The following is a 19,262-nucleotide window of genomic DNA, read 5'->3' as shown; positions in this document are numbered from 1 at the left end:
TGTTTAACATTATTTAAAACAAATACATAATGTTATTGTTTTTTCCAATTATTTGGGGGCCCACTTGCAGTATCCTCGTGGCTTGAGAACAACTGACCTAAAGTATTTGAAAGCATTTCAGTTCTTAACCCAAACTCTTTGAAAATTGACCGTAAACACAGATGCAGATCAGATGAATGACATTATTTGTGGGGGGGTTTCATCTGTAGGCATCACTGGAACGTGGAATACGTAAATGAAAAGTGCCCACTCATTATGTTCAGCTGCGTGTATCCGTCCATTGAGAACCACTGCTTTGGATTGGTCCCATACTAGTACATTGATCATTATTCATCTGCCAAACGTGTATCTCCATTTGAGGCCTTAACCACACCCTTCCCTTGAATAGTACAGTGAGTCATTCAGTGCACGTGAATGAATCAACTGGGATCATTGCCTTAGGCCTCGTACACACAGTTAAAACACTCGACGCATGCGTTACGCATGCTTCATGGGGGGGTGAAGCCGTTTCAATTCATTCCCTATGGAAGTCACGTGGTTTTGATGCGCTGACTTGTCGCAGGGGAGAAGGGGTGAAGCCATGCGACAAGTCAGCGCATCAAAACCACGTGACTTCCATAGGGAATGAATTGAAACGGCTTCACCCCCCCCCCCCCCCCCATGAAGCATGTGTAAAGCATACGTCAAGTGTTTTAACTGTGTGTACGAGGCCTTAGGGATGCTCTTCTGTGGTGAGTCTGGTATGGCTTCCAAAGCCTCTGTAAGATGTAGGTAGATTCTTATGCCAGTCTCGACAGTGTAAATTGTTGTTACAACAAACTTTTGTATTTAAGGGCTAGGTTTAAAAATCTGTTTAACCCATTAAGACCGGGAACGCATCTGTGTAATTTTTTTTTTCTTTGGGCTTTTCAAAAATAGCAGATATACAAGCTCATATACAAGCACATACAAGCGCACTCTTATAGATCTGCTATTTATTTTTAAATCGTGGAAAATTTATTTTACATTTTTAACTCAAAGAGGCAATCCCCAGAGGTCCAGAGGCTTCTGGGGATTCTACAAATCTCTTCTAAATCCAATTTATTCAAAAAATAGCAGATCTACAAGCTCATATCAGCTATTTTTGAACAGCCCAAAGAAATCTTAAAATGACACACAGATGCGTTCCCGGTCTTAAATGGGTTAATGTGAAACTGCCTCATGACAGAAAGGCACTCCAGCACTAGCCTGGCTTATACCGCTTGACAAGCGACATATACCACTGGATGGATGGATGGTCCAGAGGCATGTAGCCAGGCTACCTCAGCACAGCTTTGATTGATTGATTAAAAGTCACAGTAAAATCTCACATAGCTGGTCAGGTCCCTCTATACTAGTGCAGTGGTTCCCAACCTTTATTGTCTCCCTTGGAGCCTGCTTACATCTGACATTAACCACTTAAAGGTAAGTGAAAATAATTACTTATTTTCTATCAGTTACAAACCCCACAAAGCATTGAATTCATGGGGATTTTTTTTGTTTTTGTCGCATTCCTAAGTCAATAATTTGATTACCGGCGGAAAGATGCCAATGTATCCGGTAGGAGACTCAAAGGAGACTCCAACCGGAAATACACCCAGTCATCAAATGATTGGCTTAGGAATGCGACAAAAAAAATATATATCCATGAATTCAATGCTTCATGGGGTGTGTAAATTGTTAGAAAATTATTTTTTGGGTGAACTATTCCTTTAAGCTCTATAGCTCATTTGTCACTGTCGAGTGGAAACCTTGTATGTCTAAAGCCTTTCCTTTTTCATTACAGTTATATATTCTTTAATAAAAATACTGAAAATAGACTAGCTATTTTCACAACTTTTGTGCGACTCTCTTGTATGATGAAAGTAGGGCATAAATGTACGGAAGAAAACCATTAAGAAGTTGAAATAACGAGATAAAAGGTTTCTACCCGACAGCAACAATCTTGTACGGCAATAGTGAAGATAGCCTAACATTAGATAGCAGAACATTTTAACCCATTCAGTCCGGGGACACGTCTGTCATTTTAGATTTCTTTGGCTATTAAAAAATAGCAGATCTACAAGCTCATAGCACGGCACTCTGAGCTTGTAGATCTGCTATTTTTTGAAAAGTCGTGAAAATGTGTGCAAATCTTTTAATATATATTTTTAAGCCCAAAGAAATCTAAGAATTACACACAAATGAGTTCCCAGATTGAATGGGTTAACCATGTTTAAAATGTTGGACTTCCTCCAGACAGACAAGGCACGGCCGCACAACAGGTTTGGGAAGCACTGTGCTAGTGGCTAGCTCCTGCTACTGTACATACAGTATACCTATACATATCACTGGGATATTCTGCTCTAATAGGCATCATGCATTTTTAAAAGGTCATAAGTGCTCGAGTGCAAAGTGAAGAGCTCCGTTCCAAAATGTGATACCCAGTGTTTTTGACAGACATTTTTTAAATAATAACAATAATGCACATTGAAAATATTATAAAATATCATCTTTGTCGAGCGAGAAATACCTTTCATAAATTGCAGGTACAGTTTTTGTTCCCTAAAATGGGTACACCACATTTTGGAATGCATGAAACGCCTTCCAGGTGGTTTTCATGCAGATATGATTTACAATAAAAGCATGCTTAGGTACGATATGACAGGTATGACCCAAACCAGACACACCACAATGCATTTTGGTTAACCTTCCGTTTTCAGTCATTTAAAGTAATGAGTGAATGGTATTCATGTCTCTAAAACCAGAAGAGGATGTAAAACGGGAACTATTAAATAGATAACATCAGCTAGTTAGAAATGGCAGTACGTGAGGGCAGTGTGAAGGCCCTTGGTTTTAGATTGTATTCTTCATTCAGTCGTTGCCATGCTAGACCCCATTCATATTTAAAAAAATATTCCCAATTTCTATTTTTTTTCCTCAATCCAAAAGTTGAGCTTAACCACTTTAAACCCTAGTTGACCGGGGTGCACCAGGGCTCTGTACTAGGTCCGCTAGTATTCCCCTCTACACCAAATCTCTTTCCAGAAAATAGCCGATCTACAAGGTCATAACATACCGTGATGCGACGCGTTGTGAGCTTGTAGATGGGCTATTTTCGAATAGCCCAAGTACAAAAATAGGGTTTAAGTGGTTAAACTGTTGCTCATTTTTCAACATAATTGGGAACTGGCAAGTTTCCAAAACTCCAGATTAGAAGAGAAACAAAAGGGGAGGACTGAGGTGTCACTAGAGCGTGAACTGGGACATTGAACATTTGTATTTTCCAAACACTACGTGTTGCACCACAGAGCAGGAAACTATGGATTTTGTTCGATCGGCTACAGTGGCTTGTACACACACACACACAGACAGGTCACACTGCTGTCACAGCCAATCAGGTTTTAGGACAGGATAGGGCCTTTTGGTCACATGCCAAAGAGGATGCTGGGTAAATAAGACTTACCAACTACAGTGGAAAGGTTAGCGGTCTTTGCCTGGTGTTACTTTCCTACTCTAGTTGCACTCTAGTCAAGATGACTTTTTTCTTTTTTTTCCTCTAGTAAGAGAAGGACGATAGGATATGGTAGGCACAGCACTAGATAGTAGGCATTGCCAGAATTAAATCTTAGGCCGGTTAATAGGTCTTTTCAACATGGTGACCCTATTCTGGGGATTTATTTTAAAGAATTCATTCATTTCATTCATTTATTTATTTTTATTTTTTTAATGTTCAGAAATAGTGCAAATGCATTGTGAGCTTGTTTAACAGCTATTTTTTGCTAATTGTGGTATGACAAAATATATGGGGTTAAGCCCTATATTCAAACATTTTCAAAACCAACGGAAATTGCCAATATACAAGCTCACAACATGTCGCATCACAATGCGTTATGAGCTTTTAAATGTTTACATTTACAGTATACATTTACAGTATGCCTATAATAACGTGCCCAACATAGGGAGGCCAGGTTGAAAGTGGTTACGCCTTATGCCAGTTGATGTGGGTACAGATTTTAGCTGCATCAGCCATCTGCCACATCCTGTTCAACGTCTTTTCTCTGTCTTCCCCCTCGCCACAAAGAGCAGCTTTCACGAGGCTGCTTTCATTTCAACCATCACGATCTGAGTGGTTCAATAGGCCTGTCTAGCTTGGCAAATGCGAGAGATCAATCACAACCAGAATCTAAATGGCTGTGATAATCATCATGGTTTCTACCACAGTAGGATTGTAAGGTTGGACAATATATCGATTGATATTGATATTAATATGGTGATAAGTGTTGTCTCTTCCTAGGTTTTAATCACTCAAGCCTTATTTTATACTTTCATAAGTGCTCAAAAATAGCAGATCTAAAAGCTCATGTGTCCCATCAGAATGCATTGTGAGCTTGTAGAGCTGCTATTTTCTCTACTTTTGAAATGTTTTGGAAAATCTAAAAGGAAAATTTATATTATGGTCGCAATATATTGTCCATATCGCCCATCCCTAGACCATCTGAAACATTTGTTTACTAGACAGTACTGTTAATTTAACCCATTTTTACTTTCTCTGGGTTGCATTAGGAGTAAAAGTAAAAGGTTATTTTAACCAATCTGTATGGTGGAGACGTGGAGTATGTTAATACAACAAAACTAGCACATGTGCAATGGTTGGAGGTGGTCTCCCTAGGGTAGGACACCTAGTGGTGCACAAGTAGTACTGCCTGAGGTTCACGAGTTCAACATCTCCCCTATGGCCAAGCAGGGACTGCTTTTTGGATGAGCGGAAGAAATGCGGTCTCTCATGCGAAAGACTCTCGGTTAAGGGCATAAAAGTTACGTATTGCAGCTTTAAAACGGGACTGTGTCTGGACACACAGGCTGAATGCAGAGACTCTACACGTCACCACATGACCACCAGTGGTCCTACACCAGGGCTAGCAATTCTGAGCTCTAATTGGACAATAACTATCCATGTCACATTTGTTTTCCAGCATAGTGTGATTAGGTTTTTCCTTTCATCCCCGTGTTCCACCCTTATGTGGCCCGCTACATTGTCTCATATCGTTGCTGTGGGGCAGAAACCTTCGTCGTCCGTATTTCAACTTTTGATGATTTATTTCGTAAAAATAACTGTGTTGCACAAAACAAATTTGAAACACTTGAAAGTGGTTAAGTGGTTAACCAATGAAAAATAGAGCTTGTAACTAAATCATAATTTTTCAATTTCCAGAAAAGTAACTGTTTTGGACATAAAAAGGTTTCCACCCAACAGGGGGGATATGACTCTAAACTGGCAACAGCCATTAGGCCTAATATGTTAGTACGGTGCTTAAAAAGAGGCCTACAGACCTTGTCACACTTTAACAACCTCAACTTTCTACGTTTATTTCCTGTTGAACTGTTTGTGAATATCAGTAGCTGACAGGAAAGGTTGATTTCCTGTTGCAGTGTTTGTGAGAATCTGTAGGCCTGGCTGACAGGAAATAAACTTGGACTCACGCTGTTCCCTAGCAACACTGTTCCACCGAACAAGGTCTATAGAGAATCCCAGCAAAAAGCAGCTTCAGACAGCTCTCTGAATGCATTTCACTGGGTATCAGTGCACTCCTGCGTTGGTCCAAATAAAAAGCCCTGATTGCAACCTCTTGATTTAAGCCTAATTTGGTTTCATAATTATATGACGATAAGGTATATTCAAATTCATAACTAATTAAATGGCCCCATAATTGTTGGGCTACTAGTATTAGTTGTCGTTCAGTGCAATAAGCTAATACAGTGGTTCTCAAACTTGTTAAGGGTCCATTTAGTTCCTATTTGTACACTCTGAAGAGTTATAGACCAGTAAGGGTCCATTTGGAACCCCCTCATGGGGGGGGGGTCCCTGGATCCCACTTTGAGAACCACTGAGCTAATACAAATTACATAAAGTGATACAAAAATTCCCTGTTAGATTAGTTTTTTCCCATTGACACCTCCGAGGTGCTGGTCATCATTCGCCCTGCTCTCATCATCATCATCACCATCATCGTCTTTGGTACATTGGACCCTCAGCATAACGTTAAAGAGCCTGTCCTGGTAGAGACTCAAAAGGACCCAGCCGGGTGCGTAGACGAGCGTTATCAGCCCCATGAAGTTGAGCGGATAGTGTGAGTAGTCCCACGAGCAGGCGCCTATCTGCCTCAGCGCCAGTCCCCAGCACAGCTCCCAGGCGTAGATGGTAGCAGTGTAGACGGGGAGCCGCCGCAGTGTGCTCCAGCCCCTGGCGTAGTGCAGCCGGAGGTAGAGCCTCTCCACCACCACGCTGCAGCTGCCGTACACCAGGAAGGACCAGAGGGACGTGTGGCCGCTCATCCGCCCGTCCCGCCGCTCCACCAGGTCGAAGACGGACGTGAAGACCACCTCGTCCAGGAAGCCGTGCATGCCGAAGAACAGGAAGCGCACCGGGCCGGGGAGGCAGCCCCCGCCGATGCTGACGCTGCCCGACGGGGTGGGCTTGACCTGGAGCAGAGGTGCAAAGTAACTATAAGTACATGTACTCAAGTGCTTTACTTAAGTAGTACAATATTGAGTTACTTTTACTTTACTGGAGTATTTCCAATTTGAAATGCTTTTACTTCTACTCTGCTACATATCAGAGGCAAATATTGTACTTTTACCACTGGACTTACTCCATTACAATTAGAACACTTTAGTTACTAATTAATTTTTTGTTAGATTATTATTAATATATATTGTACATTATTATAAAATCATTAACCACTTGAACTTCAGCATCTGTATTGTGGGGAAAGCTTTCCCCACAAGAACATAAAACAGAAAAGACACTAGTATTGTTGAGCCCCGAGTAGCTCTGGTCCATAGCGTTAGAAGGAGTTCTCCTTAACGCTATGGTACTTTCGAGCCGTTGCCCGCACACCCGCGGTAGTTCAAGCTGCGCAGCCTTTAGTCTTTAGTAAAAATACCCTTTCGCTACTCACCAAAACAAAGACGGGTTTAAGATGTCGAAAGCCTACTCTACTTAGTGGGACCACTCGGAGCCCCCCACCTCACGTCTAAACTACACAAAATCTGTTCAATAGAAAAATTCAATTGACCAGATCTGTAGAGGGCGCAGTGGAGTAACTAAAACGTTTTTTTCCTTACGTGAAATATTTTATTTTCTGGCCAAAAAGTGTAGTTTAGACGTGAGGTGGGGGGCTTCGAGTGTTCCCACTAAGGAAAGTAGGCTTTCAACATCTTAAAACAGTCTTTGTTTTGGTGAGTAGCGAAAGTGTATCTTTTATTTTGACTACAGACGAGGGTGTGCGGGCAACAAAAGTACCATAGCGTTAAGGAGAACTCCTTCTAACGCTATGGACCAGAGCTAAGCCCTGAGGGACTCCGGTTACCTTTATGTGCTTTAAGTGATTAATCGCGATTATTTACTATTTCACGATCGCAACAAAAACAACCATACCTGGGGGAGGAAGTCGTCGTGCGAGTTATACTGGAGCCTTGACATCCCACGGTGGACCACCTGGGTGAAGTACAGCGACAGGACGTAGTGCACGGCGAGCTGCGTGGCCGACACCACCCTCACCCGGTCGGCCAGAGAGTCGGTGCCGAGGTTCCCAATGAGGATCTGCAGCCCGATGAACACGGACGGGTAGAAGACCAGGTGGAAAACGATGGGCCGGTGTCGGAAGCACCTCTTCTGCGCGTAGATCTTCTCCAGGACGAGGTGGGTGATCAGGGCGTGCACGATGCACAGATACGGCGAGGAGAAGCCCACCAGCTTGGGGTCGCGGTCGGAGTAGAACCCCCGCAGCGCGGACAGCAGCACGTCCAGGGTCACACCGTGCATTCCATAGAAGTAGAGCTTCATCCACCGGGGAAGCTCCCTCTCCCTACTAGGGTTGTCACACATTACAGTCATTTAGCACACGCTTTAATCCAAAGCGACTTACAATAAGTGCATTCAACATAGGTAGGCAAGAAAACTACTAATCACCAGAAGTCATAGTGCATTCTCTTCAAAAACAAGCAACTAAGACCTAGCGCTACGGTAAAAAGTGCAATATATCAGCTACCTACTTTCTTAAACAGATGAGACAAATGGGAAAATCAAATGAGCAAGAGCTAAAACAAATAAGTATCAAATAAACAAGATCCAATAAAACTAAGAGCTCATACAAATAATTGGCAGCAAGTAGGCAAGGCTAAGAGATAGGGTCAGGGTAGTGTTTCCTGAAGAGGTGGGTTTTCAGCCTGCGGCGAAATATGGGCAGTGACTCTGCTGTCCTGACATCAGTGGGGAATTCCACCACTGTGGGGCCAGAACAGAGAAAAGCCGTAACCGTGTAGATCGGCCAGAAGGACCTCTGAGGGACGAGGCAACCAGTCGCCCGAGGTTTTTATTACATAATCGCCTATCGCAATTATTTGAGATAATTCCAATAATTTGATAAGTAATCAAAAATGTCAACCAAAGAACAAGATTTTTGTACAGTAAGAATACATTGAGGACTCTAGCAGGAGCACTCTTCCAATGTCACTTCGACTACGCATGCACCTCAAGGTACCATAGCACCACAAAGGCCTTAAAAACAAGGCTCCCGACATCCCAAAATAAACTGGTCAGGCTACTGCTTGGCCTTACATCTACAACTCATTTGACTGACCCCTGCTCACTTTGATAGGGTGGGATGGGGTAGAGGACGGAGTACAGCAGCTTGCAATGGGCCTGGTCTATGTCACAGGTAAATTGGCATTCCAGGTAAATTGGAAGGGGAGCGCTTGTTTTTAGGCGCGGGGCGGGGCTGCGAGGCGGGGCTTTGATGCGAGGACGACGACGACGACAAAAACAACATAGCAACCAGGAAGCTATAGTGCTCTAGCCTAGCCAGCTCCCAATTTACATTAGCTGCTAGCTTTGTATAATAGCTAACGATTAGAATAGTTAGGACGTCACATTCTAATACAGCCCGAATACCCACACTCAGCACGGCCTGAGTGGCGCACTTCGATAATCATTGGACTCCCCATCCACTACCACTGGGAGTCTTGGTTTGACTCCCGCTTGGGGTACTTTTTCAAACAACCGCGGACTACTTTTTTTCGACGATAAAGTAACATTTTGGACCATGACGGAGGCGCGCCGACTCAGCAGACCTTGAGGCCAAGGAGGCGCCTCCAGGCGCGAGTGCCCGCGCCGACCGGCCGATGGTCTGCTAGTCGACTAAGCGCCGTCCGAGTTATGTACCGATAGGCACAGAATCGTAAATGATGTTGTGGGGACTGCGTTTGCCCCTCTATGGTTTGCCCCAACTGCCACTCACTGCACTAACATAGCCCGCAGCCCCGCCCCCTCAGGCTCGCCCCCTTGTGCTTCAACTGCATGGAATAAGGCTGTTCGCGGGTGTGTGTGTGTGTGTGCGCGTGCTCGTTTGTGCGCGTGTGCATGCGTGAGTGTGTGGTGTGGGACTCATGTCTGGCTTGCATTGCCCTCTAGCGTTGGTTCTACAGAATTGCCTGGGGGGCGGTGAAAACAAGCGCCCCTTTTCCAATTTACCTGGAATGCCAATTTACCTGTAACATATACACTACAAAGACATCCATGCACATGTCAAACTACTTCAAAAACATCAATGACGTCCACAATCACAACACCAGAGGGAGCTCCACAAATCACGTTTAACCCAGATTTGGCTCTAACAAGGGATTAAATTTGTTCTACTGCTATGCCACAAAAATGTGGAATGTCCTACCAACAGTCATAAAAACATGTGAATCCTTACTCTCCATCAAAACCGCTCTGAAAGAGCACTAGGTACAAAGGACCCCAATGGAAACAAGTCATAGTGCTTTCATGAGTTTAAAATCCTCTTAACAGCCCTTGTATTGAACTGTACTTCCTTGTGCTTGTTTTAGCAATTTATGAAATCAATCAAAGATATAATCGCAATTATTTGAGAGAATCGCAACTATTTGAGATCATCGTGATTATTTGAGATAATTGCAATTATTTTGCTAAATCGTTTCCATGTTGAGAAAGGTTCATACATTTTGAAACATTTTCAGATAGTGTAAATAGACGCTCTACAAACTCACAACGTGTCACGATGCAACGCCTTCTGAGCTTGTAGATCGTCTAATTCTACCATTTTGTAACAAATCTTTAATATAAAACACCAAATATGGTGTATTTTGGCCATAATGCATCATTTATTAATTTTGATTATTTATTGACTATTGCCAGTCATTTCTTTGAGGTTTTTTTTTGTTTGGTCACATCTGTACCTGTGCAACTTTTGTTTACGAGGCCTAAAAAGCCACACAATTACATCATTCATTATTCATACAGTATGACAATTAATCGTCAAGTAAAATGTCATGATCCCGTGACAGCCCTAGTACCTCTCGCTCCTCGCCGGCTCCACAGCGTCCTCCCCGGGCTCACTGCTGCTGCCGAGCGGCTCCTCCTCCGGTGGTGGTGGCGGTCGGGGCTGTCGGTGCTTCCTGGCCGCTTTCGCCCCGACGCTGGTGTCTCCTGTGCGGATCCGAGGGCCGTCTCTCCACCGGGACGCCATTGATGGTCCGGTCGGTCGGTCCTTTTCCCTCTCTCTCTCTCTTCCTGTCCTGGAAGGTTTTCAAACTGTCAAGTCCCGATGCATTCTCCTCCTCCTCTCCTGTCGGGGCTTTTATCAATGTTGCCAGGTTTTGCGAGAGAAACAAGCAACCGGGTGTATGAAAACGAGCCCAAAAGAAGCGAGCCCCCAAGTCGCCCTTCAAACATTTTATACCGGTACGGTACATTGGCTTTTTAAATAGCCTCACGAATCTACAAGCTCACGACGCGTCGTGAGCTTGTAGATTTGTAGAACATTTAAAAAAAATTAGTAATATTTTTTAAACATTTTCACAACACAAATCTTTTTGTAAACACACTTTATAGTTGTTGTTTTTTTAAATAAACATCATATGTCATGAAAGAATGTAAAAACAATAATCTTGAATGGGGTCCCTGGCATAAAGTGTTTTCAGATGGGGGTCGCTCTGGGACCATGGACAAATTATTAAATACATATTCATTTGGGGCGTCCTTGACTTGAAAATGTTTGAGAAACACTGGTTTAAAAAACATTTAGGAAACAAGCCCCAAATAAGCAACTACACTTTAATCCCCAAAAAACGCAACCCCTAACTAGTCTAGTAGCAATATTTACAAGCAACTTCACAGAAAAACTAGCCCAAATTGAAGTCGCTTATAATAAGCGGACATGGCAACGCTGTCGGGGCTCTACGTTTCCGTGTGTGACCGTGTGACAAACGGCGCAGCGACGCTGCGATGTCCGAACTGAGACGAGAGTCCTTGATTCACCTGTGTCAGTGTTGTTTGTGATCTATGGCCAGAGAGAAGTGGAACTGTGGACACGGGGGGGTTGAGATACACGCAGTGTGGGCACTGGCGGACACTATAGTCTGGCCTCTCTATGACGTAGGGTAGATTTGTGCCCTGTTATTGTCAGTTAATTAGTTTCGTTTTGCTACTAGATTGGCTTGGCGTCAGTAGCGTAGCTAGGATTGAAGTATTGGCTGGGCCTGGCCGATACTGTGCGATTTTTAAAAAAATGAATGAATTAATGAATTCTTATTTTGCCTTAATTTCCTCAAAATGTTAAATCGGTGTCTTTGAGATTAACAAATGTTGCTATGTCACAGTGGTCCCATTGATTCCCAAATAGCCTACAAACCTAGCCCTGAAACATGACTGTCATACCATGACAGTCATGGTGCCAGTCCCCCTGGTCTAAAGTTGTGTTCGATTTTTTCACATTTCCATCTCTCACATAAACATAAACGTTCAGATTTCAAATATAAAGTGCTTACCACCGAGCCACGGATGTTACAAGGCGACGCGGACCGCGATGAGTACCCGTATCTCCCGTATTGTTCAATAAAAAGCATTTTAATCCCATCGCCGGCCTTTTTTTTTGTAATGTATCAGAGTGCAATACACCTCCCAACCATTAGTGTCGCATGGTTGAAAGTATCAGAGACAATTTGGAGAAAATGGCCGGCGATGGGATTAAAATGCTTTTTATTGAACAATACGAGATACGAGTACTTATCGCGGTTCGCGTCGCCTTGTAACATCCGTGGCTCGGTGGTAAGCACTTTATATTTGAAATCTGAACGTTTATGTTTATGTGAGAGATGGCAATGTGAAAAAATCGAACACAACTTTAGACCAGGGGCCTCGGCACCATGACGCTTGTATACAAGCGTCATGTGAACCATGGCTACCTACAAACCATAATTTAAACGACCATAAAACAACACAACACACCCTCCCAGCCTTTAATAGGCACCATAATACTGTGTTGATAATATGGTTCTGTGTCAATTTCTGACAAGTTGTAGCCAGTGTATTGGTGATTTTGTTAGTGGTGAGACGCTATTTTAAAGACGTCACACGCACGTCGCTTAACACCTACACTACAGGTCACACGGTCAATTGATATGCATCTAGGCTCATTCCCATGTTAATTCATGCTGGTGTGTGACACCCGGCAGTCGGCAGCCTTTGTGAACTTTGTTGAGGTGTTCATTTAAGGATTATTTTAAATCAATGCATGTGCGTGCTCCTGCTCAAAAAAGTGGTTGCAAGGCTTGTTACCGCGTCCCATGACCAATACATCCCTGCTTGTAGCAAGTGAGTGCACGTGTGTGTGGCACACACACACACACACACACACACACACACACACACACACACACACACACACACACACACACACACACACACACACACACACACACACACACACACACACACACACACATTCAACAGCTAGTTGCAAATCATGTGACCCCTGTAATTTAATTAATGAATCCAGGACCATTATCCAGTCTCTTTTGGACTGCTTCAGGACATCTGACAGTAGCCTATGCCTACCTACAGACTACCTAACAGGTCACACAATGGACCATTGATATGCACAAGTCGGCAGCTTTTGCAGCTTGGTAAAAGGTGCCAATGGGGCAGCCAATGGATCTATTGTTGTCAGAGGAGCAGATTACTTTTTTCTCGCCTCCGTCTTTCAGCAGCTAGCCTGGCCAAGAGCTCCATTGACTGGGCCAAGTGGCCCAACGGCCGCTACGCTTCTGCTTGGCAGAAGGTAGCCTGGGTATTTTTCTGAATTGGCTGTGTCATTAATCCCATTTTATTTATTTTTTTCAAGCTACCCTACTTTGATATGCATTAGGTCACATAAATCATTATTATTATTATTTGTAATCTCTGGGACCCCAATACAATGTAAAACCTTATTTATTTAACTCAGAGAGTCTACAAATGGACATAAAGGGTTCATTTGGTTCCATTTGTAGTGGATTCATTCAGTCGCCAGAGGCTGCACAGCAGTTACAGTTGGGTAAAAGAAGTAGGCCACCCTACTGTAGATAGCCTACAGCAGTGTAACAAATATCAGAAAAAGAGACCCCATCAATAATGAAATAGTATACAACAGTATACCTCAATATGTCTGTGTTGTACTGTATTGGAATTTGGGCTCGAGATGTAGAAGCCCACTATTGTTCTTGTTCCACTCTTAGGAAATCATGGCAATGAAGTACCCCATGTCTCCCGGCGCACCCGATCTACTATGAATCACCCCATTCAATGGAAAGGAATTACATCCAGTCTCACTTTGCCTCCATGAAGTTCTGAAGTTAATTAAGGTCTAAATAAGAACAATGGGTTTTCTCAGTGGAGTGCTAGACCCAAAGTCCAGTATACACATCAAAAGAAGGAATACAAAAAAAAGAATCCTAAAAAGGTAGCACATCGAAAATTTCAATTAAATGGAGGACAAAGTACTCACATTTCCACTTTTTTTGTGTGTGTGTGTGTGTGTGTGCCAATAAGAAAAGTGGAAATGTGAGTACTTTGTCCTCCATTTAATTAAGGTCTATTAGGAATAATTCCAGCTGTTATGATGATGGGACAACTCTGGACCCACACAAGAGCTGAGATGAAATTATGTCCACAATAAAGTCTCATCGCAATATATGTTTTTCTTGTAAAACAGTTGACCTCATCTCATACATTTACATATAACACCATTTTATAAAAGCACGATTGTATCAGTAAAGTCAGTGTAGGCAGAATAGCTACACAAATAAAGTCTGACTTGAGAAAAACAAACAAACAAAAACACAAAACACCTAGGCTTTCACTGACACTGTTTCACAACCTGCCCCCCCCTGAAGACCACAGGAGGGCATGAGGCCTTGTCTGTCTTGATGTAGTCAAATTGTAAGCGTTCTTCTCCTAATCATTACATAGCTAACTCCCACAGGTAACACCATTGAGAAGTGCAGCAGTAACAGCAGTAAAATGTAACCACATAAAACCTAGCATCCCTATTCTGGGTCATAATATGCAAACATTCAGTGAAAATAGCCAAACATTTGGCAAAAATAGCAGATCTACAAGCTCAAAACACATTGTGAGCTCATAGATTAGGCTATTTTTTGCTATGTTTGTGGCACACTCTTGTATGAAGAAGTAGGGCATTCATTTACTAAAAACATAAAAAGTTCAAATATGGAGATACAAGGTTTCTGGCCAACAGTGATGATCGATGTAAGAAAGGGGAAAAAAGGCTGGGAGCCACTGTTCTATTGTGTATTGGAGGCTTATTGAACAAGAGTTTGTGTCGCAGTTCTGCCAACAAAGCCGACAATAAAGTCAGCTCATATCAGGGAAGTTGTAAATCACACAAGCATACTTCACTACACTGATTTATCCCTCTGGCACTTGGGTATTGTGTTGCAACTTGTCCTATAATTATCCGTTCAACACCCACGTGCACTTGCTTCACAGGAATATGAATGTATAGTACAAGCAGAGGTGTAAAGTAACTGAGTGCATTTACTTAAGTACGGTACTTAGGTACAATTTTGAGGTATTATTACTTTTACTGGAGTATTTCCAATTTTCTGCACTTTTACTTCTACTTCACTACATCTCTGAGGCAAATATTGTACTTTTACTCCACTACAATTATTTGACAACTTTAGTTACTAGTTACTTTTTAGACTTTGATTATTATCGCAAAACACACTAACCACTTCAGCCCTAAATGTATTTCGACCATTTCAAAATAGCAGATCTAGCTCACATGATGCGACGCATTGTGAGCTTGTTGATCGGCTATTTTCAAACGATTTTTTATACATTTTGAACTTGTGAAATGGGACTCTATGCACAATGAGTACTTTTACTTTTGTACTTTAAGTATATTTTGACACCAATACTTTTGTACTTTTACTTTTAAGTACATTTTGAATTCCGGACTTTCACTTGTAACAGAGTATTTCTACATTGCAGTATTAGATACTTTTACTTAAGTAAAACATGTGAGTACTTTTTCCACCACTTAGTACAAGCAAAGGCAGTGGTTCTCAAAGTATAGGGTCTGGGGCTCAGGGGTTCCACGGCTAAATGATTGAGTTGGGAACCAAATGGATCCTTAAAGGTCTGTAACTCTGAGAATATACAAGTGCAGTCACAGTGTCCGTGGCCTAAAAATAAATACCAACCTGGGGGTCCTTGATTTTTTTTTTTATTATAATCCCTTGTCTATATGGCATATCTAATTTAAAAAGTTACACTTGAGGACGCAAAGCATTTATAGTATTATTTCTGCACAAACGTTATTGTTGTGATTTAGAATCCTCTGTTGAGATGCTTTTTTTTGGTGGTCTCTGTTAAGGTGGTGACTGGTGACATGGACATTCAGGAGAATTACTGCTCTGCAAGCAGCGAGCTCAGGGAACGTCGGGTAGACTACTAAACACGGTGTTCTCAAGTTGAAGACGGGGCAGGAACGGGAAGTGTGTGTGCGCGTGTGCCGTGTTCGTGTGTGGGGGAAGGGGGTAGGTGGGAGGCATGTTTCCGTTCCTGAATAGTGGAGGATGTGAGATATTGTACCTCACCTCACATAACCTATCCCTTACGGCTCCACACTGTGTTTTACTTCAAACACAAACAGAGTATCTCCTCTCTTGCAGAGCTTACAGTGCTCCTCTTTTGTGTAATGTAATAATGTAGTGTAGCCTAATGTTCATACTGAGTGTTGGCAATGGCACCTACGACACAAATGCAGATCATTGAATGCCCATGAGGACACATGAATATGCAGGGATTTCACTTGGTGCAGATTGCAGAAACATCATAACACAAATTTAGTCACATCCAGTGTGGGGGAACAGGGTAACACATGCAATAGGTAACAGTGTAATGCATGGAAAACATAACAGTGCAACATGCAATGTATAACAGTGCTTCACATGCAATAGATAACAGTGCTTCACATGCAACACATAGCAGTGCAACACATGCAATGGCTGTGCATCACATGCAATATGCAGTGCAACACATGCAATGGATACGAAGTAGTGCATCACATACAAAACATAACACATAAGATGCAATATAGATGCAATATAAAGCAGTGTAACATGTGTAATAGATGGTGCTACCTTAAACTTTGAAATGATCCTTCAATGTTCCTGGACAACAATATGGTGTTGTTGAGCGCACAGTAAACAGAAGAAATTGTTAATTTATCTCTGAAAGTGTAAAAATAGCCTGGAGTTAATGTCATAACCCTAGTGTCCATATTCTGGTCAAGTCATAATTGGTAAACATCTGTCAAAAAATAGATCCTCAAGCTCATAACATGATGTATTGTGAGCTTGTAGATCTGCTGTTTTTGCCAAAGAGATTTGGTGTCGAGGGAAAAAAGACAAACTCCTTCCTGTTTAACAATGGAGGCCTCAATATGGTCGCTCGGTCTGAAAGAGAAATGCAGGTACAGAGGCAGTGATATTTGTATAATGGAGACCATTGCCAATCTGCAAATTGATAGTCATAATTGCGAATTAAAGTTTTTAACGGCATGGGAAAGTAGAAGTAACAGTGAAATTCCCCAGAAATAAATAAATAAAGCTGGAATGAAAGCATGAGAGAAAGATCTTCCTCATGGAACTTTTGCCAAAGCTATGTTATACATTGTTGCATGACCCTTCCGACACGAGTTGCTACACACAACTGATGTCTTTCCAACTGAAAAAAAGTTTATTTTGTTGAAATATAATAAGTGTATCATTTAAATAATGAAAAAAAAAAAGAATAGTCTACATTTGCCTTATTTTCCATTTAAGTACATGAACCGGTCCATAGTGCCCCTATTCTGGGGGTCAACATTCAGAGAAAATGTCATACGCTCATCTATTGTAGCTAAATAAACATGGGCAAATTCTCCTTCTACAGCACTGCCACCCAGGATTGGAATAGTCTAACTCGATCCCTCAAAAAATGCAGTTCGCTGGGCTCATTTAAAAGAGCCTTAAAAAAAATCACCTTTCAGGAGGCCAAAGGAGGAGGTAGTACCATTTCCCCGTTAGACAGCAGACCCCCCCCCCCTGTTCTTGTACATATTTTTTTCACCCTCTTTTTTATTTTTTTTGTTGTACATAGTGTTATTTTTTTTGCTGTTTATTTTGTAATGATATTTGAACTGTGGTGCCACTATATATGCCTATGAATTGAATACCAAGGCCCTCATTGGGCGGTACATGAAAACTCCTGTTACAGTCATGGATGAACTTCAGCCTGGTGTTTGCACTTTCTCCATTTACGGTCCGTACATCTATATAAACATTCATATTTCAAATATAAAGTGCTTACCCCATGGCCACGGATGTTACAATTATGCACGGGACTCTCAAAAGTACCCGTATACTCTGTATTGTTCAATAAAAAGCATTTTTATTATCAGTGGCCATTTTCTCATAATGTATCAGAGTGCAATACACCTACCAACCAGTAGGGTCGCTCTGTTGAAAGCATATGGAGAATATGGCCACCGATCAGATTAAAATGCTTTTTATTGAACAATACGGATGATACAGGTACTTCTGAGAGCCCGTACATAAATGCAACATCCGTGGCCATTGGATAAGCACTTTATATTTGAAATATGAACGTTTATGTAGATGTACGGGCCATAAATGGAGAAAGTGCAAACACCAGGTTGAAGTTCATCCATGACGGTCGTGACAGTCGACCGTTGTGTATCCATGGCTATTACTCCCTCTAACATGTCCCATGTTTTTAGTTTTTTTGAAATAATGTCATATTTTTCCAGTGCATAGCCTACTGCAGGCCTTGTTGACTACATTTAGAAGAGATTTTGAAGTTCTTGCTCCTGAAATGATCGATTATTTTTAAGGGGAAAAGCCATCATTTAACATGAAAGTCAATGGGTGAGAAGCAGATCTTGCTAGGCGCTGCCAGGCCTGGGTGTGACTAACTTCGCACCACCAGTCACAGAGTGGAGTGGGTGGGGCTTAGCGAAGGGTCCATTACGACCATAATGAGCAATAAGGCAAATGCCAAAAAGAAGTGTTACTGTACATGCATACTGTAAACAATGAATGAGTCAGCATTCAAGCCACCATCAGTGGTGTCTGGAGAGTAAATGCTGACATGTATGTCTTTGTTGTAGTTGCACTTCCTCATTGCTGTTTCTGTCTAATGAATAACTGGAGATGACATTTTAAATGTGGAACAACATGAAAAATGTGGAGTAAGCAAAGTGTGAACATGAAAAATGTGGAGTAAGCAAAGTGTAAAACATATCGTTTTGGCAGGTGGAAACCTTGTATGTCTCTAACCGTTACTTTTATTATAAAATAATATGTATAATAATCCTGTAGAAAGTTTTAAAAAAAACTTTCTACAGGTTCTGTTTAAAAAAATATATGAATCAAATCCTGGTTGTGAATATACAGTATGAGAGAGGACAACCAAGGTCACATTCCACATGCTGGCTCATCCAGTCTGTTGGTGTCTTCAGCTCAGACATCAGGGCTGCGTTAACAGCACATGGAACCCATTAGCTGTCATTACAAATGTCACGAGACGCAAATGGAATGATGGTCTCTTTCACAAACACGATAGCTATCTGGAGTATTTACAGGAAAACAGGGGGGAGAGTGCACCCCAATACTGGAGGGAATGCCGACCGCGCTGAAGAAATCATTCAGAAAGCGATCGCATATGGTAGCCTTTCTACAGGGGATTGTAGTAAAGTAGTGGTTCTCAAACGTTTTCATGCCGGGGACCCCTAAATTAAGTTATTGAACCCCTAATTAAATTGTATTCCCAAATCTGAACATATTGTTTTGTCTCAGGGACCCCCATAATTCCCATGATGTCATGATTG

General features: G+C 42.0%; 1 protein-coding gene across 1 annotated transcript; it reads right to left on the bottom strand.

The window, feature by feature from the left end:
* Positions 1–3,685: 3,685 nt before the first annotated feature.
* Positions 3,686–10,650, bottom strand: tmem229a (transmembrane protein 229A). Its single transcript, XM_080420850.1, has 3 exons — positions 10,378–10,650; positions 7,439–7,871; positions 3,686–6,480 (listed from the first exon to the last, which is right to left on the bottom strand). Exons 1-3 carry the CDS (start codon positions 10,548–10,550, stop codon positions 5,929–5,931), a joined length of 1,158 nt encoding a protein of 385 aa, XP_080276976.1. The 5' UTR covers positions 10,551–10,650; the 3' UTR covers positions 3,686–5,928.
* Between the last annotated feature and the right edge of the window lie 8,612 nt (positions 10,651–19,262).

Source organism: Gymnoscopelus braueri (genome assembly GCF_963280865.1).
Source record: "Gymnoscopelus braueri genome assembly, chromosome: 23".
Taxonomy (NCBI): Eukaryota; Metazoa; Chordata; class Actinopteri; order Myctophiformes; family Myctophidae; genus Gymnoscopelus; species Gymnoscopelus braueri.
This window is presented reverse-complemented; position numbering and strand designations above follow the sequence as displayed.

Coding starts and splice junctions, on each gene's coding strand:
- tmem229a (XM_080420850.1), bottom strand. CDS start 10,550: ATGGCGTCCCGGTGGAGAGACGGCCCTCGGATCCGCACAGGAGACACC. Junction 7,872..10,377: donor GAGCCGGCGAGGAGCGAGAG/GTACTAGGGCTG, acceptor TGACAACCCTAG/TAGGGAGAGGGAGCTTCCCC. Junction 6,481..7,438: donor ACGACGACTTCCTCCCCCAG/GTATGGTTGTTT, acceptor CCTCTGCTCCAG/GTCAAGCCCACCCCGTCGGG.